Source organism: Erinaceus europaeus, chromosome 18 (assembly GCF_950295315.1).
Source record: "Erinaceus europaeus chromosome 18, mEriEur2.1, whole genome shotgun sequence".
Taxonomy (NCBI): Eukaryota; Metazoa; Chordata; class Mammalia; order Eulipotyphla; family Erinaceidae; genus Erinaceus; species Erinaceus europaeus.
The window spans coordinates 59,366,515-59,394,313 of NC_080179.1; the positions used below are offsets into that span (position 1 = coordinate 59,366,515).

Here is a 27,799-nt window from a genome sequence, read left to right on the forward strand (position 1 = left end):
AGCTAAGAGTTATGGACAGAAAGAAATTTATTTTAAATAAATGACTCTGATACATAAGTAACTTACAGATCACACCTCCAGAAATATTTGAGATAAGCTCTTATTACTTTGTTTTTATACAAAATATATTTAAATCAAAAATTTAATTTCTAGGATGGGACAAATATGCAGACTCAGTAAGAGTGTTGACAAGATTACATAACATTGATAGTTCTTTATATAGTTCCGAAAAAGTGATTATTTATTTTCTTTTGGTAGTAAAATCTCTTTTGAATGTTACTGTGTAAAACTACATATGTTTAATTCTTTTTCTGTGTTCTTTAACAGTAGATAAAATCATTGTAAATTAGAATAACCTATATTGGAACTTTTATTTTTGGTAGCATAGTGAAATCTATTTGTGTACAGATAACAGGGAATCAATTGTGTAGTAGTTATTTCTAAGCACAGTTAACATTTTTATAGTATTAAAATAAATTTACCATATAGAAGGGGATAAAATATAACCTCTATAATGTAGTAATTTTTACAACTAGTAGCTTGAATATAAAGTATATAATTAAACTGTCCAAAATAATAATAGCTCTAATGTAGTAGAGAGATTATTACAGAAAGAACCTAAATGAGATGTAAAATAGTGAAGTGTTGAAAACTTAAGTATCCTATTTCACAGTAGCAATCATTTTTTATATGGGATACTTCTGATTTATAAAATTGTCATCTAGAATCACCTGCTTTAAGAAGACTTCAAAATAAACTAAAGAAATTAGTATCTGTACCATAGTTTAATCAAATCTAAAGGTTATGTTGCTTTTCTGACCAAAATGAAATTCAGAGTTGAATCATAAGGCAATTTTAAATGGAACTTGCTTCCATATGTGTGTGTGTGTGTGTGTGTGTGTGTGTGTGTGTGTGTGTGTGTGTGTGTGTGTGTGTGTGCCTGTGTGAGAGAGAGAGAAAGAGAGACAGAGAGAGACAGAGAGAGAGAGAGAGAGAGAGAAGAGAAGGAAAAACTTATTAACTATGATGACAGGAATATTCTAAAAATAATTTAAAAAGCAATCTTGTTTTAAAAAATTTAGTGATTGACTATGAAGTGGGGGAGGGAGAATGAGAAAGAAACGGAAAAACAGAGGTGAGCACTTAGCTCTGGCATAAAAGGATGCCAGGGATTAATTAAACCTGCAGCCTCTGGGTATAAAAGCTAAGACTCTATAGGCTGCACTATAGCCCCATTTCTTTTCATACACAAGAACAATTCACAAAAGACCGAAACAATATCTTAGAATTCCTGTGCATGGCTTTAGACATAATTTAGTGCTCTAAAAATCTCATTTAACAAGAATGAAGTATGTGATTTTATTTTGTTATTTTCATATGGTGAAGCAAATTAGACAAACTAAAAGTCTCTTGAAGAATGCTTTAAAAAAAATTCAGTTAATTCTCAAAATTTCCCTCTTTAAGTACTGGGAACATGACTACATGTACATAACATTACTTACTCTGAAGCTTTCTAGTTTGTATAGCCTCACAACCTTGAAGAGTCGCACTTCCTACAGGAAGTACTATCGTAATACACAAAAACCAGATCAGTGTACTTGTGACAGATGTTCATATATTTTTGTCCTTGGGGGTATAGCTCAGCGGTAGAACATCTGACTGCAGATATTTTTGTCCTTTTAGTTTAAAGCATATTTTCATCTATTGTTATTTCACAGCTTTCTAAGATAATGGCTTTGTGTGTGCATAGTGATTATTTTTGTATGTCTCAAAAATTTCTTACTTTAATATTGATGTGAAATTCTGTATAAAGCTCAATTAACATTTGTTGAACATAATTATGCCAGATCATAAGATATGCCATTTCATACAAAAATATTTTTATGTATATAATAACTTAAAAGTTGAAATTATTCACTGTATCAAATGCAAATGTAAATTTTTAGAAATACACAAACTAACAAGTGGAAGAAATGAAATATGAGTATTATTTCATCACTGATTTTTAGGCAATGCCATTATCCTTTCTTTCATTGTAAAAATAGGAAACACATTTTCCCATTTCTTCTCTTCCAATTTAGTACCAGTGTTTTACTAAGAAATTTAAAAGTACGATTTGAATAAGAATATAATTTTTAATTCTATTAGTGATTCAATAACAATAGACAAAATTGTAGGATAAGAGGGGTACAATTCCACACAATTCCCACCACCAGAGTTCCATATCCCTTCCCCTCCCTTGGAAGCTTCCCTATTTTTATCCCTCTGGGAGTATGGACCCAGGACCATTATGGGGTGCAGAAAGTGGGAGGTCTGGCTTCTGTAATTACTTCTCTGCTGGACATGGCCATTGATTGACAGGTCAATCCACCCCCAGGAAAACGTATTTTTTGAGTTGAATAGTTATAATAATTATCACATTGAACTAGATATATGATTGGTAACATATGATACTCTTTTTTAAATTAATTAAATTTTTATTGCCACCAGAGTTATCACTGGGGCTTGGTGCCGGCACTATAAATTCAGCGCTTCCAGCGGCATTTTTTTTTTCCTTTATATTTTATTTTTACATGACAGGACAGAGAGAAATTGAGAGGGAGAGGGAGTTACAAAGGGAGAAAGAAAGATACTCACCTGTAGACATGCATCACTGCTCAGGAAGCATTCTCTCTATACATGGGAAGTTAGGGGTTTGAACCCAGTTCCTAGCACTTAGTGTAATAATATGTGCACTTAATCGACTGTGCCTTGGTAATGTATAATCTTCTCTGGGTGTGACAATGAAAGAAGCATTAAGAACTATATGATCCTTCTTGAAATTTTTGTGTATGTTCCAAAATAAGATAATCACTTATTAATTTTTATTACTATCCTACAATTTGAAACAAGCAAAGAACTCACTCTAAATTCCATACATTGTTTATTTCTTTATATAGCTCTGTACCACAGTGTGCAACTATTCGGTATTGTTCTATATCTAAATTGGTTATTAGTTTCTCAGGATCAAAAGCTATGTATTAGTTGCTTTGCATTCTTCAAGCAGGTTAAAATTGTATCTTGAATTTGAGTTTGCTGCAATAAATAAGCTTGCTTCAATTTAAAAATCAATATATTAGAATAGCTAATTTTAACATGCTACATTAAATATCAAGTGTAACAAAAGCCTAGTAAAATCGCTAAGGTAAACGTAATCTTATTTTACTTTTAAGAAGATTTGGTTAAAAGAATTACTGATTTCTAAGAAGTGTTAATGTAGTGGAATAAAAAAAATAATGAGCTGTCCAGTAAACTCTGACCAACAATTATCTTAGAAAATGTGAATCTAATGAGAAGTTTCAACTGAAAAAGTGGCCATGAAGGAAATAAAATCAGTAAAATGGACTATTAAGGTGATTTATTTTAAAAAGTAAAAAGAAATATAAAAGAAAAAAAAAATCAAATCTAGTTTGCCAAGAAATTATCCATAAAAGGAACTTTGTTAAAATTGGGAAGCTTAACTTAAAATCTCTAAACATAAAATATTCTGCAGATCATTTGAGCAGAAGCAGTCACTGACATGTGAACTAATGACTAAATAAATGTTAAAAAATCTTTAGTAATTGAAAATTTTACCATCTAGATATTCTTCAGAAAATTTTATTGATGACATCTAAAAAACATAAGACAATTTATTTAACTGAATATATTATGTGCTTCAACTGAATGGAGAAAGAACAATCATAAAACTAGGATTAAATAATATGGTGGATGTAATTGAAGACATAAAATAGACTATTACATTAGAAACAAAGGTTACAATTCCACAGCTAGCCGTGGAGAGAAAAACTGAATGTATTCTGTGTATCAGTAGAATAGTCTGGCTGCATGATGCCATGCTGAACGGCTAATTCCAAACATAGCTTAAAAACATTTAGAACTGTAGGGCAGGAAGTGGAGTAGACAACACTAAGCTTCCTGTCATGGAGACATAGTAACAAGTGTACTACCTATAGCATGGCTTAACACAAGCTAAAAGTAAACTATTTTTTTTTCCCTGTAAAAACTAAATGAAGGTTTTTCCTTAACTTAAGGATTTTGGTGGCACAGTGTAGTTATTATAACAAAAGCTGTGGTATATAAAACTTCATCTATTAATTACTGTAAAAGCTGTAGTAATGCAATATAAATTTGGTATGATGGGGGGGCGGGGGGAGAATACAGGTCCAAGAGGGATGACAGAGGACCTAGAGGGGGTTGTATTATATGGAAAACTGAGAAATATTATGCATATACAAACTATTGTATTTACTGTCAAATGTAAAACATTAATTCCCCAGTAAAGAAATTTAAAAAATAAATAAATAAATTTGGGATGATAGTGAGCTTAACAGGAAGTATTATCATGAGGATCTGAATGTGTCAATGTCTTTATATTTACAATATATAACTCTTCTTAAAAATAGTTCATTGACTTTTGATTTACAGGTCATGCTCTGAAATATCGATGTCGATTGTTTTAATTTATAGCCTATAATACTGAAAAATGATCCCGCCATAAAAATGACCATCTATTTTGTGACTCTTTTTTTAAAAGTTTTTTTAAAGTATTTTATTTATTTTATTTTTGAGAGAGATGTAGAGAAAGACACAGAGAGAAACACCAGAGCACTGCACAGCTCTCTGGCTTACTGTGGTGCAGGGGACTGAACCTGGGACTTCGGAGCCCCAGGCAGAAGAGGCTCTTTGCATAACAATTATGCTATCTACCCCCCTGCCCTATTGTTTTATTCTTCAACAAAGTTCTTGCTCTAGTTAAAAGATTTCTAAATGCCAACCAAAAGACTCCAAAGTTTATCAGAAATAAGGATAACTGAAGGCCTGGGCAGTGGTGCAACTGGTTAAGTGCACATTTTACCATGAGCAAGGACCAGGGTTCAACTTCTCTCAATTTCTCTCTGTCATATCAAATTAAACAAAGTTTAAAAACTCTTTAAGAATAATAAAAACATGGGTAATTGATAAAGATCTTTTATTCAATGAATATAAATTTTCTAACTGGAACTATTCAACCTGAAGATCTAAGATCTGTATTTTCAACTATTTAAAAATATTTTAACTACCTAAAAATCAAATAAGTGATAAAAAGAGTAAATGATTCTTTAAGTTCTATCAAAGATAAATCAAGACATTTCATAACTACCTACACCTGGATAGTATTCCATTGTGTATATATACACCATAATTTTTCTTAACCAATTCTCTGAAATTGGAAATTTGGCTTGCTTATACATTTTTGCTATTATAGTGTACACAGAACTCTTAAGATACGTATTTTTGGGGGATCAGTTGGTAGCACAGTGGGTTAAGCACACATGGCACAAAGTGCAAGGACCAGCATAGGGATCCTGGCTTGACCCCCTGCCTCCCCACCTGCAGGGGGAGTCACTTCATAGGCGGTGAAACAGGTCTGCAGGTATCTATCTTTCTCTCCCCCCTCTGTCTTTCCCTCATCTCTCAATTACTCTCTGTCCTATCCAACAACGAACGACATCAACAACAAGGATAATAACCACAACAAGGCTACAACAACAAGGGCAACAAAAGGGGGGGAAATGGCTTCTAGGAGCAATGGATTCATGGTGCAGGCACTGAGCCCCAGCAATAACCCTGGAGGCAAAAAAAAAAAACCCAAAACACCCAATATGTATTTTTTGTTCTTTTGATATATTCCTTGGAAAGAAATTACCAGACCTTGTTCTAGGTTCATTACCAATGTTTTGAGGAATTTCCTGACTAGTTCCACAAGGAATGAGTCTATTTATATTTTCATATGAAGGAATCATGATGAAGGAAAATAAGTCAGAAGGAGATAGAAAAGTATAACAAATGATCTCACTCAAAGGTAGGACTTAAGAAAAAAAAAAAGGAAGAAAAAATACTAACTATGGCCTACTCCAGCAAACAGAACGACTAAAATGGGGGTGGGGATAGGAGAAGATTGAGAGTTGGGGAGCTGATGTAATTTACTGTGGTTCAACATGTTGTCAGGTGGTGGCTATGGTGTTTGGTACCTATCACAATGCTATAGTAAACCATACACATGTGACAACAGCTGTCTGGCAAACCATTATATCATTGAATAAAGCGTAAAAAAAAAAGACTAAATGAGTTGATTGATCTGCTATATTAAACTTCAGTATGAATGAACAAACTTTTCCACCTTGAATAAATGTCATTTGGTCATGAATATTTACCCAGATTTGTTTCACATTTGGAGGAACGTATTGCAGACAGAAAGCCTATGTTAAAAATACCCATTAACATTTTTAGACTCATGGTGAAAAAGTTATTGCAGATAACTTTCTAAAAAACTAACTGGAGAAGTGAGGTAAATGGATTTAATATATATATATATATATATATAATTCTATACATTACTATAATAGTACTTTTCATTATTGAGAAAACAGCTTTTTAGGTGCAATTATAACTATATATTTTTAGAAATAGATTTATATATTTGACCAAAATATAATCATAGAAATAATACATTTTGTGTTTATATTTTTATGTTTATATATACATATATACGTATTAATGCCTAAATATGTGAGTATGGCTATACTAGACTCTTATGTAATTAAAGGTGGAGACTATCATTCATTTTTACATCCCTTTGCTTTTAATCCTGTCATATGATCTATATTTTTGCTTTTTGACAAATAAATGGATGCCTGAAATCATGAAAATGCATGCTGTAACATAGATAAATACACATACATATGTAGATACATATGATACATATGTAGAAGTGTAATATACATGTGCCCTACTCAGTTCTTTGATAACTTATAGCAGCATTCACAAACACACACACACACACACACACACACACACACACACAAATTTGCAGGCAGGTGGGTGGTGACACACCTAGTACAGTGCACATGTTACAGTGCGCAAAGACTAGGGTTCAAGCCCTTGGCACTTTCCTACAAAGTTGAACTTTGCAAGTGGCAAAGCAGTGCTGCAGGTGTCACCCTTCTTCCTCTCTCTCTCTCTCTCCCTCTCCATCCTCTTTCATTTTTTTCTCTGTCTCTATTCAAAAATGAGTAAATACAATATTAAAATATGTTTTAGGGGTCAGGTAGTGGCACATCTGGTTAAGTTCACACATTACAGTGAGCAAGCACAAGGTTCAACCTCTGGTCTCTATCTGCAGGGGGAAATCTACAGGAGCAGGGTTGCAGGTGTCTCTCTGTCTCATTCCCTCTCCATCTCTTCCTCCCTTCTCAATTTCTCTGTCTCTATCCAAGGATTAGGAAAAACAAAACTGAATTTCCCACTTAAGATTACTGATTCACTAGTAAATACCAATTTCTTCCCTCTTTCTTTCATTTCCAAATTAATTTATTCATTAATTCCTCATTTAAAAAAACTAGATGATCACATTCTAACCTCCTAAGCACGTAAAAATAGTAGGTATACAATGTTGTAAACCATGATACTTCTGTTCTTATGCTAATATGCAGTCAACTATTCAATGTGTATTTTCTTTCCTTGACGACAAGAGTTTTGTTTTACTTTTTTGGATTTGTATGTCTGATTGAAGAAATAGATAGGCTGTCGTTTTAAAGTCCTTTAACATGATGGCTTCTTTTTGTTACTATGTTATTGTAAATGAGGAGAAATAAATATTTCCTTAAACTATAAATAAAGTATATATATATATATATATATATATACATATATATACACTTTTACTCTTAAATCTAAGCCACATGTTTTTTTAAATTTTTATTATCTTTATTTACTTACTAGATAGACACAGCCAGAAATTGAGAGGGAAGGGGTGATAAGAGAGGGAGAAACAGACACCTGCAGCACTACTTCACCACTTGTGAAGCTTTGCCCTTGCAGGTGGGAACCAGAGGCTTGAACCTGGGTCCTTGTGCACTGTAACATGTGCGATCAACCAGGTGCGCCACCACCTGGTCCCCAAGCCACATTTTTAACATCTTTCTTGGAACTATATAAAATTAGTATGACAAAAGGATGAATATAGGATTATCTTACACAGAGAAAGTTGAAAAAACTGTCATAAGGGAAAACACTAAGCAGAACTTGGACTGGAGCTATGTATTGGTTCAGGTCTGGGATCATGATGGCAGAAGAGGACCTAGTGGGGGTTGAATTGTTATGTGGAAAACTGGGAAATGTTATGCATGTACAAACTATTGTATTTTACTGTCAACTGTAAACCATTAATCTCCAATAAAGCAAGTTAAATACAGTACTAGATTGAAGTTGAGTTAGTTTACAACATGAAATGTGATCAACAAATAAACTTCCAATGTAAGTTTGTGATTGTTTTTTACAGTAATAAAATTGAAGCAGGTGATATAATAGAAAGAAAAATGATTTAAATTGTTAAAGAGGCAATTATTACACAAATGAAAATAAAACATTTTTCTATATATTTTTTGGCTATTCTGACCTATGGATTATATTAAAAGTTGAGGCTTTGTCATCAATTTAAGGAGAAATAATGTGACACTTCACTGTACCGTATCAGAGCTTCCAAACAATAGCTGCCTAATGGATAGTGATAAACACTGTCATTTGTACTCTCAAAGCACAAACTGGAATTTAAAATTGTACAGAAGAAAAGGTAGTATCTGTATGTCCCATCCCTTTTCCCTATAGCATAACTGATATGGTAAAGATCAGAACAAGCTACAACTTGTCACTTGAGATCATAAAGGATTAGTATTGATATGACAGCTTTTCTGGGTTTATTTTGCTCCAGAAGATATATATATTTCATGTTTTGTGCTTTGAAATTATGCCAAGGGGCAAACAAACAAACAAAAAATACAGACAACACACATACTGAAGTTGAACTTCTTAACTTTCCTGCTGGAAAGTTGTGATCTGTCTGAAATCATGCAAGGCAACTTCCATGGACCTTTTCCAAATCTTTTTACGAGGCTACAAGGTCAGTGATGTACATGGAATAAGGCTGCTCAGCTTCACAGCAGGACCAGTGAAGAGCAAATTGTACAGTTTCTTTTCAGCATGGTTGATATTTTGAGAAACCAAGGCCTTAATTAGCTTTTGATACCAAAGAGTAATTCCTACTTTTCAAAAATTTTGTGACAGAAATAGAACTCATTATCTTCTCCAAGAACCCCACCCCCAGAATTTTTAGTATCTATGTTTTCTCCATTTTTTCCACAATTGAAGGACTTGGAATAGAAAGCTGAACTTTAAAATAAATAATTAGGTTAAATAATCATTTTAAAACATGAAAATAACAAAATGTTCATTCAGATCACTGTCTTCATAAAAGTTCATTTGGTATCTATACATTCAGTTTGCACTCTTCTGTATTTAAGTAATCTATAATAAAAAGACTTCTGTGTGTATTTGTATAGTGACCAAAGGAGGTTTTGCTGCTCTTCTTTCACTACTAGCACACAAAATGATTAGTTAGACTTTACTTATCAGGGGTCGGGTGGTAGCGCAGTGGGTTATGCTCACATGGCATGAAGCCCAAGCATAGGTGTAAAGATCCCAGTTCAAGCCCCTGACTCCCCACCTGCAGGGGAGTCTCTTCACAGGCAGTGAAGCAGGTGTCTTTCTCTCACCCTCTTTGTCTTCCCTTCCTCTCTGGATTTCTCTCTGTCCCATCCAACAACAACATCAATAACAACAACAATAATAACCACAACAACCATAAAACAACAAGGGCAACAAAAGGGAAAAAAAATAGCCTCCAGCAGCAGTGGATTCATGGTGCAGGCAGTGACCCCAGCAATAACTCTGGAGGCAAAAAAAAAAAAAAAAAAGACTACTTATTATAGTGCCCTCACCAGTCATTGTCTTTCTCATCATCTTTGAACTATTAAACTTGCTTGTATGATACCAATATCTCATTGTAATAATAATCAGTTTTTAAAAACACACATTATAGATGGTCCAGGATATAGTGAAGGGCTTGTCTGCTTAAGGTTCTAAGTTCAATTCCTTGGTACCACAAATTTTAATAAAGTGATATTCTGGTACTCTCATATAAATAAATATACAAATAATCAAATCTTGTTATAAATTAATACAATTTTGTTTTGTACTGCCACCATTAAATTAATTATTTAATTAAATTTTTTCAGATAGAAAGTGACAGAAAGAGAGAGCCACAGTGAAGGAATGACACCTCAGCACCTATTTCCTGCTCATGAAACTTCTCCCTTCCAGGGGTTCAACCTAGGGTCCTTTCACATGGCAAAATGTATACCCTATCAGCTGAGTGATCTCTTACCCTCCTCTAATTTTTTATGTTTAGACTCTCAGGAGTTCAAATTATTTCAGGTCTGATCACTTGAAACCTATAGTGTCTTTCTCTACATGAAGTAAAGAGTGAAGATGGCCATCAGGAGATAAAAGTGAATGCTTTCAAATTACAAATCTATCTTTTTAAAAATAATTATCTTTATTTATTTATTGGAAAAAGACAGAGATAAATTTAGAGGAGACGGATAGAGATAGAGAGGGAGAGAGACAGAGAGACATCTGCAGCCCCACTTCACCACTTGTGAAGCTTTCCCCCTGCAGGTGGGGACTGGGGGCTTGAACCTGGGTCCTTGAGCATTGTAATGTGTGTGCTCAACTAGGTGTGCCACCACTCTGCCCCTACAAATCTATTTCTTGAACTGAAAGAGATACTAATGAAATTTTTGTGTAAAAGAAACTGTCACTTTCACAGACCTAAATTTATTATTATTATTATTATATTGACTCCAGGGTTATTGCAGGGGCTCAGTGCCTCCACCATGAATCCCTTTTGTTTCCCTTGTTGTTTAAGGTTGTTGTGGTTATTATTATTCTTGTTATTGATGTCACTGTGGTTTGATAGGACACATAGAAATAGTGTGTGCAGGGTCTGTGGGTAGCACAGCGGGTTAAGCGCACCTGGCACAAAGCGCAAGGACCCGCGGAAGGATCCCAGGTCGAGCTCCGGCTCCCCACCTACAGGGGAGTAGCTTCACAGGTGGTGAAGCAGGTCTACAGGTGTCTTTCTTTTCCCCCTCTCTGTCTTCCCCTCCTCTCTTCCTTTCTCTCTGTCCTATCCAACAACAAAGGCATCAATAACAATGATAATAACCACAACAATGGTAAAATAATCAGGGTAACAAAAGGGAAAAAATAGCCTCCAGAAGCAGTGGATTTGTGGTGCAGGCACCGAGCACCAGCGATAACCCTGGAGGCAAAAAAAAAAAAAAAAAAAAAAGAAAAGAAAGAAATCGAGAGAGGAAATGAAGACAGAGAGGGGGAAAGAAAGACATCTGTGACTACTTCACTGCTTGTGAAGCAACTTACCTACAGATGGAGAGCCGGGGCTCGACTGGGATCCTTACTGAGGACCTTGCGCTTCGTGCCATGTGTGCTACTGCCCAGCCTCACAGATCTGAAGTCTGTATAGGCTGTCCTAGTGTATTTAAGTTCCACACAATTCAAATAGTTTTTCTTTTTTTTATTTTTACTTTATGATAAGCAAAAATGGTGCACTTGTAAAAAAAAAAAAAAAGAAAAGAAAACTGAAGCAAACACTACATTTCATTTCTTAAGGTAATTTTTGGTTCCTGTAAAGGATTTAGATGAAAGAATGTCCACAAGATTTTTATTAAACATACATAATTATCAATTGAATTTTGAGGCTAAAACTGTATATAAAAATATCTCTTCTTAAAGAATCAACTATTGAAAAAATATCATGGAAGTCAAATGTTCCTTTAGTAGGGTTATTCTTTGTATTTTATAAGGTCATATAATTTTATATTAAATTATATTTTAGTTACATTTCAAAGTCATCTGAATTATAAATATTCTAAGTAAGCCTATAAAATTTCCCTAATTCTAGACATTTCAATTGTAGGATATCTGAGTATAAAAATCTTTGTTTGATCTAACTCTCTGTCACAATTCCTAACAGTAAATAATAGTGAATATAAGTATATTAATAATAATTTAATAAATCATTAAATTATTAAAAACCAAAGCCTTCATTAGCTGTTTGATACCAAAGAGTAATTCCAATTTTTTCAAAATTTTGTGATAGAAACAGAACTCATTATCTTCTCCAAGAACTCCACCCCCAGAATTTGTACCATGCAGACTTGTCAGAGTCTGTTGCTGTGGTCTATCTGTTGTCATTATCTTCTCCTTCTCCTCTCCCCCCACCCCTTCTCTCTTTGAATCCTGAATACACCAGGCTGTGATTCTGAAGAAAGAAAAAAAAAAGCCAAATAGATTACTTTTCCTTGAAGTTACCATTGTTTTACGTTTGTTAAATTTATCATTAAGTTTTTATCTTCTTTACTATCTTTTATTTTTCTTAAAATAGTCTTCTAAAATTTTCTTAAAATGATCTATTTATGAATACAATAAGTAACATAACTTTTAACCTATTTTAATATGAATTTTTTTCTTCCCTTTGGGGAGAGAATGAGAGAGCAAGAGAGAGAGATATTGAGAAATATCACAACACCGAAGTGTCTCTCAGTTTTGTAGTTTGAACCTGGGTCACACACACACACACACAGCAAAGCAGTACAGCAGTTAAATTATTTGACATTATTTCTTTAACTTGGAGAAATCTACTCTTTGAAAAGTTCCCCTCAACTTCTGATTCTTCCTGTTAACTTCACTGTTTTTTTCCATAAGTTTTGAATAATGGTGTTTTTTTTAATAGGATCCCATCTTTAACCTTCTATTTTCTTTTATACACTCTGTGCCATGGGATAGAATGCACACCACCAGCTAACTGCAGCGTTATCTTTAGTCTTTTCTCCTCTCACTAGGCCATAATGCACATATTCTATTTTTCAGCAGCTTTCATTTTTATGTTAGACTTACTCTTTAACTATATTACTCCTCTCTCTAGAAAATCATTTTCCTACCTGAAAAATTACTGAACATGTTTTCAAAATAGTGTGGAAATATTTTATCTACTATAAAGTTAGCATTTTTCCAACTGGTATTTAACAATGCTTTTTATAGAGATTTCAGAAATAAGTGAGCATGAAGCCATAGCCCTTGATATATTTCCCTATAATTATATTGTGCATATTCTAGTCCTTGTCAACTAAACTGTAATCAAGCCTTTTGATGTGTAGCCTGCAAAGCACTTTGATCATATTTCTAATAGAAATGTTTTAAATGGAGCAAAGGGGGGGATTCCGGAAGATGGTGGAATGAGAAGCTGCTAGTGGCTTGAGCTTTGATCACATCTACTGGAAATGGTAGGATTTTTTGCCTTTAGTAGGCCAGGCAATAAGGGGTCCTAGCGGTAACACCAAGGAGGTGACTATAACTCAATTTGGGTTAGAAAATAGAGTAAAAGGGCACCAAAGTAAAAATCCAGTGGTGAGGGGTAGACATGTAGCTTGCTGGGCCAGTGGGGGGTGGGAGTGGGCGGGAGGGATGGGTCACAGTCCTTTGGTGGTGGGAATGGTGTTTATGTACACTCCTAGCAAAATGTAGACATATAAATCAGTAGTTAATTAATATGAGAGGGGGAAATCAATTGTATGTCTCAAAGTTTCTCAAAACACAAACTGAATCTTTTTAATATATAGGCTATGTATTTGATATGCGGACTCTCTCAAAAGCCTAGACCAAGTAGATTAGAAGCTTCCAATAGCACAGCTATATACAAGATACTGGGTACTGTCCAGCAAACCATCACAAAGGGACTTTTCAAAGTTAACCCAATTAACAAATAATGTGATGATAACATTAACTATTGATTGTCTTTTTGAACCCTAAGACAGCAGGAACCTCACATCTTCACTATAGAGCCCCTACTTCCCCCAGTCCTGGAACCCTTGGATAGGGCCCACTTTCCCGTATGCATCTCCCAATCCAAACCAAATAACATTGCATCCGCCGACTACAACCTAACCAAAGCTACGATTGCTACCTCAACATGCTTCACCTCAGAATGTATCCAGAGACTTCACGTGTGGAATGACAACCCTTCAGCTTCATTACTCGGGTGAGACCTTTCCTTTTATAGTACACTCTAATTTCATCTCAGGTAGTTCACTTTCTAACAAAGTCCCATAACCTAGATATACACCAGTTTCTGTGAGAGAGAGCTTATGTGCACACGTATCCATAAACTACTGCAAAATATATACCTGAAAGCAGGATTACACTAGAGTTTGCAGTGAGTATCTCCCTAACACTTCCTCTCCACTATTCCAAGCTTGGGATCCATGATTGCTCAACAAATTGTTTGGCTTCATATGTTAACTCTCTTTTCAATCACCAGGTTCCAGATGCCACCAGGATGCTGGCTAGGCTTCCCTGGATTGAAGACCCCACCAATGTGTCCTGGAGCTCTGCTTCCCCAGAGACACACCCTACTAGGGAAAGAGAGAGGCAGACTGGGGGTATGGACCGACCAGTCAACGCCCATGTTCAGCGGGGAAGCAATTACAGAAGCCAGACCTTCTACCTTCTGCAACCCTCAACAACCCTGGGTCCATGCTCCCAGAGGGATAGAGAATGGGAAAGCTACCATGGGAGGGGGTGGGTTATGGGGATTGGGTGTTGGGAATTGTGTGGAGTTGTACCCCTCCTACCTTATGCTTTTGTTCACTAATCCTTTCTTAAATAAAAAATTAATAAAAAAAAAAAAAGAAAATAGAGTAAAAAGAAAGGTAAAAATTTTTTTCTTTTAAATTATTATTCCCAAAGCACACCCCCCCCCCCAAAACCAGTCCCTGGGGACCAGAGATCTGCTCCTAGCAGGCTCCCCTGCTGAGCTTCTTTCTTTACCAAGATTCCTGTTCCACCAGGGGGTGTAATTCATTCTAATTCTATTCTCTTCAGAAACCTTTGGCCTTTTTTCTTTCTAAGTAGCTAATCAGCTGCCTCTGCTCAGGGGGCCTGAGGCAATCTGGAGCCATCCAAGCTGAAGACAGGACAGGTTTTTTACTCTTTTATATTTTATCATCAATACAAGATAAACACGTACCCCTTTCCACCTCTCCTTCAGGTTGACCAGAATTAACTCTTAGTGTATTTTCCATTGCTAGGGGACTGGGGGTCTTATTCACTGTTAAAATAACTTGTTTCACTTTCCCTACCTTCCCTACCCATTGTCTCCCCCCCCCCCACCGCATAGCTAATTAAATAATAATAAATAAATAAATAACTCTTTCCTTTCACTGCTCTTTTATTACTGTTTTTCTTATCTTTTTCTTTTTTCTCTCTCTTTTTTTCTTATTTTTCTCATTCTTGTCATCCTTTCTTCCTTCTTCCTTCAGCTTTCTGAATTCACTGATACACGTTTGGGAATTATTTTGGGGAAGAAATCTGACTAAGAGTGGACTCTCTCTGCATGTATCTCTGCTCTACTTCCCTTTTTCCTTTAGCTACCCCTAGAATATACAGTGGATAGTAGATAGTGCATAACTGTCTATTCCTGCTATTCTTGTCTAGTCCTGAGTTTTTTTTTTTTTTCTTTCTTTCTTTCTTAACAATCAGCTGCCTCTGCTTAGGAGGCATGAGGCAATCTGGGACAGGTTTTTCACCCTGCTCTATTTTATTATTAATATTATATAAAGGTGTATATCTTTCCCCACTTCCTTTAGGTTGACCAGAATTAACTCTTAGGGTATCTTTCACTGCTAGGGTAGAAGGCATCTTATCCATTGTGAGAGGAACTTGTCTCATTACTCCTACCTCCTCTACAGACTCTCCCCTTCTCCCTCCTCCTAGCTAATTAAAAAAATTAAATTAAATTAATTTAAAAACTTTCCTTTCACTGCTCTTTTATTACAGATCTTTTTCTTATCTTTGTCTTTTCTCTCTCTTGTTTCTCTTTTTTATCTTGACTTCCATTTCTACCTTCCTTCTTCTTTGTCTTTCTGAATTCACTGATATTCATATGTGAATTATTTTGTGGAAGAAATCTGACTCAGAGTTGACCCTCTATGTGTATATCTCTGCTCTACTTCCCTTTCTCCTCTTGCTACCCCTAGAATATACAGTGGATAGTAGATTTGCATAATTGTCTATTCTTGTTACCCCTTCTTTCCTTTCTCTTTCTTCTTCACTTGGACTTGGTTGCTACTTTTTCATGGACTGGAGACATTGTTTAGCTAACTGGTAGTGATTAAACTGCTTCAATCCTTGCTTCAGTTGCTATTGTAATTCCTGAGGCTGGTGATTGCATTTGTCATAAAGGTATTTGTACAGTGTTGCTTGTAATCAAAACACAAAAACTGAGGAACAACAGAGCATAAAAATAAGAAACACATAAATCAAAAAAATGGGTAGATCAAAAACAAATAAAATTGCTACTCAATGAATGAAGACAAGAACCCAGAAGAAACTACAAATCAACCAGAAGTAACCATAGATAAGAAAAGTATGCAAGCAATAATAAACTTATTAATCACAGAAATGAAAACAACATTGGAGGAAAGGAATGGCAGTATTAGGGAAACAACAGTTGAGATCCCCAAGGAAAATACTGATTATCTTGAGGCAATTAGAGAACTGAAAGCTGAAATAGCTGAACTGAGGAAAAAAGTTGAGGGAAGGGAAAGCAGACTAACAAAAGTAGAAAACAGAATTAGTCAGACAGAGGATGAGTTAGAGAAAACAAAGAAAGAGGTGAAAGAGCTTAAAAAGAGATTGAGAGACACTGAAAACGACAACAGAGACATATGGGATGATCTCAAAAGAAGTAACATTCATATAATTGGCCTGCCAGAGGAAGAAAGAGAGGAAGGGGAAGCAAACATTCTAGAGGAAATAACAGAAGAAAACTTCCCAGACCTGAATAACAGAAAGGACATCAAGATTCAAGAGGCCCAGAAAATACCAAACAGAATCAATCCAGACCTGAAGACACCAAGACACATCATAGTTACAATGGAAAGAAGTAAGGATAAAGAAAGGATCCTAAATGCTGCAAGAGAGAAACAAAAAGTCACATACAGGGGAAAACCCATAAGATCATCTGCAGACTTCTCGACTCAAACTCTAAAAGCCAGAAGAGAATGGCAAGATATCTATAGAGCCCTGAATGAAAAAGGGTTTCAACCAAGGATAATATATCCTGCTAGACTTTCACTCAAACTATATGGAGGGATCAAAACCTTCTTAGACAAACAACAGTTAAAGAAGGCAACCATCACCAAACTGGCCCTGAAAGAGGTTCTAAAAGACCTCTTATAAACAAGAACATCACTATAATACTTGCTATATATCAGAGCAAACAAAAATGTGTTGAACAATGGCACTACAATACATTGAATCCATAATATCAATAAATGTCAATGGCTTAAACTCACCCATCAAAAGGCACAGAGTGGGGGGATGGATCAGAAAACATAACCCAACCATATGCTGCTTGCAAGAATCCCATCTGACACAACAAGATAAACACAGACTTAAAGTGAAAGGATGGAAAACTATCCTGGAACAATTCCTAGAAACATATGTCCTCCCAAAACTGAACCAAGAAGAACTACAAAACCTAAATTCACCAGTTACAGACAAAGAAATTGAAACCGTTATTAAGAATCTCCCCAACAACAAAAGTCCTTGACCAGATGGCTTCATAAACGAATTCTACAAAACTTTCAGGAAACAGTTAGTACCCATACTTCTTAAGCTTTTCCATAAGACTGAAGAAACAGGAATACTCCCTTCCACCTTCTATGAAGCCAACATCACCCTGATACCAAAAGCTGATAGGGACAGAACAAAAAAGGAAAACTACAGAACAATATCTCTGATGAACATAGATGCCAAAACATTAAACAAGATCTTGGCCAACGGATACAGCAGCACATCAAAAAGATTGTTCATCACCAAGTGGGATTCATCCCAGGAATGCAAGGCTGGTTCAACATCCGTAAGTCAATGAATGTCATTCACCACATCAATAAACGCAAAGCCAAAAACCACGATTATCTCAATAGATGCAGAGAAAGCCTTTGACAAAATCCAACACCCATTCATGCTCAAAACTCTACAAAAAATGGGAATAGATGGGAAATTCCATAAGATAGTGGAGTCTATATATAGCAAACCTACAGTCAACATCATACAGAAGCTGAAAGCATTCCCCCTCAGATCGGGGACTAGACAGGGCTGTCCACTGTCACCATTACTCTTCAACATAGTACTGGAAGTTCTTGCCATAGCAATCAGGAAAGAGAAAGGAATCAAAGGAATACAGATTGGAAGGGAAGAAGTCAAGCTCTCACTATTTGCAGATGATATGATAGTATACATAGAAAAACCTAAAGAATCCAGAAGAAAACTACTGGAAGTTATTAGGCAATATAGCAAGGTGTCAGGCTACAAAATCAATGTACAAAAATCAGTGGCATTTCTTTATGCAAACACTAAATCTGAAGAAGAAGACATCCAGAAATCCCTCCCATTTACTGTTGCAGCAAAATCAATAAAATACCTTGAAATAAAGTTGACCCAAGAAGTGAAAGACTTGTATACAGAAATATTTTAAATGATATTTTTTAATTCTGTAAAGCCATTCATCCCCAGTTGATTTTAAGTTCTTCAAAAGTAAAAGTCAACTGGAATTAGAGCATAAAGAAGGTAGTACAATTAGATTTATAGCCAGCATTTGAACTTTGGACTCAAACAGGCACTATTTAAGTTTTAAGTGGACAATAACCGATGACAGCAATTATTATTATTATATAACCTTCCTCTAAGCATGGTTTTTAACATGTTTAATGCAGTGCCTAACACAAACTATTGTTAAAGTAGTTTTTAATGTTATTATATTTCTAAATTTATAGTCTAACTCATCAAAAGTAACAATAAGTATCTGATAAATGACTAATTATAGAATTTAATTATAATTTCTATGTTTTTTCCCCATTTCTTAAGATAGAGAAACATAGAAGGGAAAGAGAGTAAGAGAAAAAGAGATGCCTGCAGCAATGCTCTACTACTTGTTTAGCTTCCCTCCTGCAGATGGGGACCAGGGACTTGAACCACATGGTGACATCTGTGACCTATGGGGTGTCTGACTGCCAGCCTCCAAAACACATTATTATTGGTTCTAATGCCATTGACAGGCTATGTTTTGAGATCTATTTGGAGTTACTAGGTATAGTATGACTGATATGTGTGCCTCATCTGGGAAATAGTCCAGTAGGGACCAAATATTTGAACACTAACTCCCAGAGCAGACATTACCAATGTTCTAAAAATGAAGTACTTACATCAATATTTAATTAAGGATTACTTTGCATTTACTAACTCTGAAATGTGCATGAATCTAAAGCTTTTGTTATTTTCCCCTTCACAGCACAGTATAGGTCCTTGACTCTTTTCACCTGCCAACACACATAACCTTCAACAGAAATTCATTCAGCTCAAGTTTCTGCTCAAGTCTGTGACTACTCATTATTTCAGGATCCTATAAAATATTATAACTCTGGGATAAACTTAGTTCAAATGGATATTTTTGGTTTCCAGGACTATGGAAAGGTTTTCTCTCTATCTTCAGTGGAGCAGGTCATTAAACTTGACTATAAATCAGGAATTGAGTCAACTCCTTAACGTCAATTCATACACAGTTTATAGACTACTAGTTAGAGAGTTACTTCTGGGTATTTTTCATATATTGCTTTTTAAAAAAATATTCAGATATATTTCAGAAAAAGAATATAAATGACTCCTATCTGCATTTTAAATAATTTTTCATATTTAAAAAGTAGTATTTAAGGAATAGCATTTTCTCAGATAACAAAATTGTTAATTGTAAGTATAATGCAATTGCTCCTTAAAACCTTTACTTAATTCTGAGGTATTGATAATCAAGTTTCCTGTTTATGGCACTAGGTATTAAGGAGGATGTCAACGTAACCCATCTCTGAAAAATCAAATACGAAATTCAAACGTGACTTCTATTGTGACGAAATTTGACAGTTAACCACAGTGGTGAACTCAGAAATTTCTGAGAGGGAAATTTCATTGACAAGCTGAATCAAAAAAGAATAATATAAACTATTAAATAAGGTTTCTGGAATTTTCATCTATATCTATTTATTTTATAAATATCGTTTACATATTAAAGGAAAAACAACATCTAATAAAATATTGGGAAACAAAATAATACATACTTCTCACAAGTACTTGAAATGGAAAGCCATTCCAATTATAGTACAGAGTACAAAAGTAAAAATCTAAAAAAAAAAAATCTGCTTCTGTACTTGCCTCATTAAAAGTAACTATTCTAGAAAAATGTGCTTTTATTAGACAGTTCTGTGAGCATTTCTTTTCCTCCATAGTATTTCTAGTCACTTTGACTGTGGTGCATTTATTTGTCAGCGAGGGAAGCAAAGGTTAAGTGTGTATGACACAGATGAGCCTTGAGATTAAGTATACACTGTGAAATGCATGTGGATGTTCATGATTTAAACCAATGAACTGTGGCCCAAAATGATGTCACACAAAGCGCAGTGGTAAGTGGAAGGTTAAACCTACTTGCATCTCGGCTCATTAAACGCAGTTAAAGTGCAAATCCCCTCATTCTGACAGTAGTGATCACATGGGTTTTCTTTCTGGTCACAGCGCTGACTTTTAAACCCCACAGAGCATCTGCAGAATTTCAGTAAAATACAGCTAAATAAAGCGTCTGACTCTTTTTGGCCACATATGCTGCAAATATATTCCACACAGAGATAGCAACATTAAAACATTATTTTCCCCCCTCAGATCTGATCACTTCTCCCTCATACAGACTCATTTCATATTACTCTGATGAGACAAAAAGCAGGGTACAGGCACAGATTGTATGCATCATCCTCTAGTCAAACTGTGATAGAAAACAAATTCAAAATATAATCTGATGATTTTATATTGAGTTGTTCATTCTGGACAACTATATAGCTGAGAGGAGGAAGATATTAAATTATAGGGTTTTTTTTTTTCTCAGAAGCATAAAATTTCCAGCACTTAAAAAAATACTTAGAAACCAAGATTTCAATATTTCACAAGAGTCATAAGCTTAGTTACTTATCTGTGAAATTTTATCCCCAAGACAGAAGACTTTGTAAATCAACATTTCTTCCATGATACTATTTTTTTAAAAAAGAGCTTAATAATGTAATAAACCACATTAAACGTGACATAAATGTCAAACAGCATTATTCATTTGAGAATTTATCTCAAGTTCTCCTGAAAAGAATGAATGTGAATACCAAACTTAGAATTATGACTATTCCTGAGTTTCACATATCTGAAGAAGGTCAATGAAATTAGAAAATTTTCCCAAGCATTTCCAAGTTCAAAGATCGATGGATGCCTGAAATGGGTACGAAACCAAAAACTGAGGGAGTCGGGCTGTAGCGCAGCGGGTTAAGCGCAGGTGGCGCAAAGCACAAGGACCGGCATAAGGATCCCGGTTCGAACCCCGGCTCCCCACCTGCAGGGGAGTCGCTTCACAGGCGGTGAAGTAGGTCTGCAGGTGTCTATCTTTCTCTCCTCCTCTCTGTCTTCCCCTCCTCTCTCCATTTCTCTCTGTCCTATCTAACAACAACAACAATAATAACTACAACAATAAAAAAACAACAACAAGGGCAACAAAAGGGAATAAATAAAATAAATATTAAAAAATAATAATAAAATAAAAAATTCTAAATAAAAAAAAAAAAGAAACCAAAAACTGAATGAGTTTTTCCTTAGGCAATAATCAGGAATCTGAAGGAGGAGAAGATTTCGAGGCATGTGAGCTATAAGGGACAATTCCTCATCAGAGATGTCCCGAAACACTCATTTAAAATGTATCACACCAAGCAATGAGGACAATATAATAGGAATTTCACGTACATGCAAAGTACTGTCATGACCCCCACCCCCAGTGTTATAAAATACTCACAGACACACAGGTACATTTGTCTCAGGGTCCAGCTGGCATGTGCCACCATTGTAACAATAGCCATCACATAATTGACAGCTAGAGGCGATCTTTCCATTAGTGCAACTGTAGCAACAAAGAAAGAAAAAAAAAAACACCTCATTGTTACTGGAAACGTTACTGTCGAAAGCCGACACAATCTCTGCAGATGGGAATATTCAACATAAAGGAGTAACAGGGTAATAGGGTGGCTGGCTTAAAGTGATTGTTTAGATGGACAGATCTGCTAGAGACAAAGATATTTTGTTAACAGAATAATGACATATTCAAATTATTCTTTTCTTTTGGTAATTTTTCCCCAAAATTTCAATCCCATTATTTAATATGAAACTTACTACTGTTAGGTATGTATGGAATAAATACTGTAATGAAGGTGGGGGTAGATAGCCTAGTAAGGAGACTCTCAGGGGGCCAGGTGGTGGTGCACTAGGCTGAGCGCACATGTTACTGTGCACAAGAACCCGGGTTCAAGCCCCTGGCTCTCCACCTGCAAGGAGAAAGCTTCTTGAGTGGTGAAGCAGGGCTGCAGGTGTCTCTATGTCTCTCCCTATCTCCCCCTTCCTTCTCTATTTCTGGCTGTCTCTGTCCAATAAATAAAGATAATTAAAGAGAGAGAGAAAAAGAGAGAGAGAGACTATCATGCCTGATGCTCCAAAGTCCCTCGTTAAAGTCCACCCTGCACCACCATAAGTCAGTGCTGAGCAGTGCTCTAGTAAAAACAAAAAAGAAAGAATTAACTGTGATGTCTATCTCAAGTTGGGAGACATTAGTTTTGGTATATTAAATATATATATATATGTATATGCATATATATGTATATATATATATATATAGAGAGAGAGAGAGAATGAGAGAGAGAGAGAAAGAGAGAGAGTTTGACACTGTAAACTATATCCCACAGGATCACATAGCAAATAATCTGCATGGAAATACATCAGCTGGTCCTAAATTTTAAATATTGATTCAAAGACCTATTTTGAGTTTCTAAGAGTTATGTGTCATAAGGAAGTACAGTGTTATACTGTGGTCACTTTTATTCATTTCATTGTTTCTCTCTGAGTATCCACAGTAATGTCCAAATCATTTTATTGTAATAGCACAAAATCATACTAAATCTTTCTAAATAAATAAATCATTCTAAATAAATAAATAAATAAATAAAAGTTAATATTACAGCAACAATATGCAAGATGGCAACAAAATAATGAAGTAGACCCCTTTAGAAATCCTATAAAACAATTCTAACTTGTATGACAACCTGGATAATCAGTATAACTATAGCTTATTTGAAAAAAAAAGCTTCACAATATTCAGATGTTGTATTTTAAAATAAATCATGTATACAAATACTACTAGGCCAGACAGTAAAAACTGTCTGGACAAAAGGGAATAATGAATCAGAAACCTCAATTATTTAAAATAAACTCTATTATAAGAAGTATAATGATGCAATAATTTACGTTTTGGTCAATATCATAACCTTAACAAGTCATGCTAAGGTTCTAATCAAAAGATCATGTCAGTAACTAGGTGTCATGAAACAATCAATGTTATCACAATAAATATGGACATAATCTTGGCAGAAAGAGCAGGTTACGATATCATTCACTGATCACTTTAATCCTTTGCATGATAGATGGCTACTGCAGTAAATCTACCAAAGTCCAATTATTTCAGGCTTGATGAAAATAATATATATATATAGTTTTCAAGGTTTATTTCTGGATCACTACATCCTTTTTAGGTCTGAAAGTTATTATACATTAAGTTGCATGTCTACTTACTTGCAAAATATGTCTTCACTGCCTTTGTTAATAATACAGTGCCCTCCATGGCACCTTATACACTTGTCAATCTCACATTTAGCTCCTTCGTAGCGTGTTGGGCAGACACACTCAACACGTCCGTCATCCCCAATGGTACAGGATTCAGAGTTCACACAGTAGTGGTGACACACATCTAGGAGGAGTGCACAATGGGAGAGATGGAGCAACATTGCAAGATGTTTTCTTCAGCTACAATACGTTACCACATTTAATACTGAAAAAGTTAATCAATAGATTAATTTACAAAAACAGTTTCAAATTATATGTAACTAAAAATCCCTAATAATAATATTGATTCCATTTTTTCCCCATTAGGGATAGTTTCATCTGGCTAATAGGAGTTGAGTTAAATTAGTATAATCTTAACTGAGAAAGTCTTGTTTTTGAATAATCAAGCTTATATTAACAAGGCTCCTTAGTTTCCTTTCTAGTGAACAAGTTATGAGCAGAAATGGCCTCGATTTCTCTGTTGTCTTTTAACAATGAGTCTCTTCACACCTCTATTCATCCACAGAACAGAGTAGTGTGTGGTGAGTAGGGACTTTCTACTCCTTCATAGCCTTTGATGCTATGAAAAGAACCATCCTTTTAAAAGCATCAGAGTAGGCCAGGTATTTTCCAAATGTCTGGGCAGGGAATAAAAGCAAAGAGTTATTTCTGTTATACATCTCCAAAACAAAAGTGGACTTGGGAATGAACAATCCATCATTGGTGTGTTGTGATAACAAAAGTCTACTTTGTTATTCTTGATGTGACCCCACTGCACCCAGGGTCAGACTTTAATCTCCCCACTGTTCAGAGGGAAACTGTCCTGTGTGCAAACCTTTTGTTATAAAAGATGCTCTTCATTGAGCATTGACAATATTCTCAACTACATAAGAAGACTTCTTCAAATATTCTTACTGAACATAAATAGTGAAACAAGGGCTCCTTAATATAGTAACTATGCTAACTTTGTAATTAAAATGGTCTGTATTTTGAAAATCAGTTGTGTCTATATCTAGAAATATATTCTAATTTACCACATTCAAAAGGTAAGATTCAAAATACAGATACAAATAGGCAAAAGAACTGTTTAAATTGATCCTAGTTTGATTTAGAAGTTGCAATTTCCTTTCAGTGACCAAGAAATGATGTTAAATATGATTAACTGTGATAAAGAAATCACAATTTGTAAACTGTAACCAGCCATATTGGATGAGGAAAATTAAATATAGATATATAATCAACTTGTCTATATATTTATTTAGACCATTATTAAATCAGATAGAAATTATATTTATTGACAGGCTTGTTTGGTATTCAAGGAAATGTACTTCAAGTATTCTTTTATTTGTAATTGCATTATGCTGAGTACTGTCCAATGAAGTAGATAAACTCAATGCTTTTGTCTACTAATGTGGGTTTGGATTAAATTTAATAAAAGTAGCACTTTTCAAAAGTGAGACGAGGAATACAAAATAATGAGAGAGAACTAGAGAGAAAGACACAGTGAAAGATCAGAATACTATTGAGTTCTGGCTCATGGTGGTACTGGGGATTGAACCTGGGACCTCTAAGCCTCAGGTATAAAAGTCTGTTGCAAAACCATAACACTGTCTCTCCAGCCCAAAGTGAGTCTTTACAGTTTAAATATATATATATATATATATATATATATATCAATGTTAGCATCTACCTATTATGTTTATTAGGGGCTTGACATGCATAGTGTACATAACACAAATTCTGGTTTCTATTTATAAGGAATTTAGCAGTAGCCTATCAGAACATTTAGTATAGTCACTCATCTAATGCAGAGATCTCTGAAAAACAGTATCTATTAGGCAGAGACGTGGTAGTTACATAGTTGGAAGGTTTCTAAACATCTCTATTGACAGAGCTCCTAAGATAGTACCATACTACTTAGAATTTCATTCTTTGTTGTTCATGGTTCAACTGTCGATGGGATATAATAGTCTGTTTATAATTCTTTCTAAGATCTTTCTAACATGTCTCTGTTAATAGGTTTCTATACTGGATAATTCGGAATTACATAGGTTACTTATTTGTAAATGCAAATTCCAATGTCCTCCTCTGTTATTCACAATTTGCTACCAGAGTCTAAATCATAAATCTGAACGGGGATTGAAGGGATTTCCACAGGACTGGTTGAAAAACTAAAATTTGGGGACTAATAAATGTAAGAAAGAATGATCTGGAAATAATGCTACTGGTTGTCATTGTTTTATATCTTTAAATTAATATTCCTGACAGGAATAGCACAAGCCTTTGCTAATTTGGGAGTCCTAATTAAACTTTAATCTCAAACATATAAAAATGAAGTACTTTCTTTTCATACCAAAACTGCTGAGAAAATCCGAGAAATTAGAAAAAAACATGAGTTCACACTTACGGTTTGAAGCCTATCATATTCTACACTTAAGCAATTGTTGGTATTTTGCTAGAGTGCCACAGAGTGAAGTTATTTTTTAAAATATTTATTTTTTCATTTTCCCTTTTTGTTGCCCTTATTGTTTTTATTGTAGTTCTTATTGTTGTCGTCATTGTTGGATAGAACAGAGAGAAATGGAGAGAAGAAGGGAAGACAGAGAGGGGGAGAGAAAGACAGACACCTGCAGACCTGCTTCACTGCTTGTGAAGCGACCCCCTGCAGATGGGGAGCTGGGGGCTTGAACCGGGATCCTTGAGCCAGTCCTTGTGCTTTACACCACGTGCACTTAACCCGCTGTGCTACTGCCCGACTCCCAAGTTAATTGTTTTTAATATTTATCTATTCCCTCTTGTTGCCCTTGTTTTACTTATTATTGTTGTTGTTATTGATGTCATTGTTGCATAGTACAGAGAGAAATGGAGAGAGGAGGGGAAGACAGAGGGGGGGAGAGAAAGATAGACACCTGCAGACCTGCTTCACCACCTGTGAAGCGACTCCCCTGCAGGTGGGGAGCCAGGGACTCAAACCGGGATTCTTACGCAGGTCCTTGCGCTTTGCACCACCTGCACTTAACTTGCTGAGCTACTGCCAGATTCCCAAGTGAAGTTAAATTTTTACTTACAGTCTGCTCACTGTAAGATATTTTGATTTGTAAATGACAATTATAGCCTATATTCTAAAAGATACAAGAATAAACACATGAAAAATCTTACACAGATGCATCAAAACATATATATGGCATGCACAAAAGTATTCCTTCTAATTATCCAAAAACTGAGGGTATAACTTGTATGTAGAGCTCAGCTCTATTTATGAGGCTCTTGGTTCAAGCTTTGGCAGCACGGGGCAGCTCCATATCCAGCATGAGTAAGGAGATGAGCTCTTCCATGGATGGTAAAGCATTGCTATGGAGTCTCTCTCTTATCTCTGTTTGTCTTTCCCTTTCTTTTCTATCTTCTCTTACTCTTTTTTTTCTTAAAAAAAAAAAAAAGAACCAACTGTCACTCATTAGTATCATGATGGCCAGGGCAGTAAGTTAAGCTTTCTAGTGCCGCACAGAAAGAGTTGTGATATGTATGTGAGTGTGTGTGTGTCATGTTAATATAAAATGTAAATTTCAAAAGACTTTTCCTTGAGTTTAAAAATTAAAAATAGTAATTTTTGAAGAGAAGGAAAGGAAAAAAAAACATCAGAGAGGATATGAGTGCCAATATTTTGTTTCTTTGAGCTTGGTGTTGGTTTATACTGGTGTACAAACACAGAAATAGTTTACTGAACACTTTATACTTGTGCAATAAATCTCTCTCTCTCTCTCTCTCTCTCTCTCTCTCTATATATATATATATATATATATATATATATATGCATACACATATATCAACATAATGGGATATAAATATTAGAATACTGTAGATCTGATTAATTTGCTAGATAGGCTAAATGTTCCCTCTCTTTGCAGACACTATTTTAAAATGAATTCATGACATACTTTTTTTTATACACTTTTTAACGCTTTCAATAATTTTATAGCAGGTCAGATGCACATTATTCAGTGCACTTGAATGGCCATATAGT

General features: G+C 35.1%; 1 protein-coding gene across 1 annotated transcript in view; it reads right to left on the reverse strand.

The window, feature by feature from the left end:
• Positions 1-27,799, reverse strand: part of LRP1B (LDL receptor related protein 1B) — a 1,816,831-nt gene that overhangs the window by 12,811 nt on the left and 1,776,221 nt on the right. Inside the window, exons 85-86 of the mRNA XM_060178059.1 lie at positions 23,749-23,923; positions 21,926-22,030 (exon numbers count right to left, since the gene is read on the reverse strand). Of these exons, the coding sequence (XP_060034042.1) occupies positions 21,926-22,030; positions 23,749-23,923 (280 nt within the window). The remainder of the gene's footprint in view (positions 1-21,925; positions 22,031-23,748; positions 23,924-27,799) is intronic.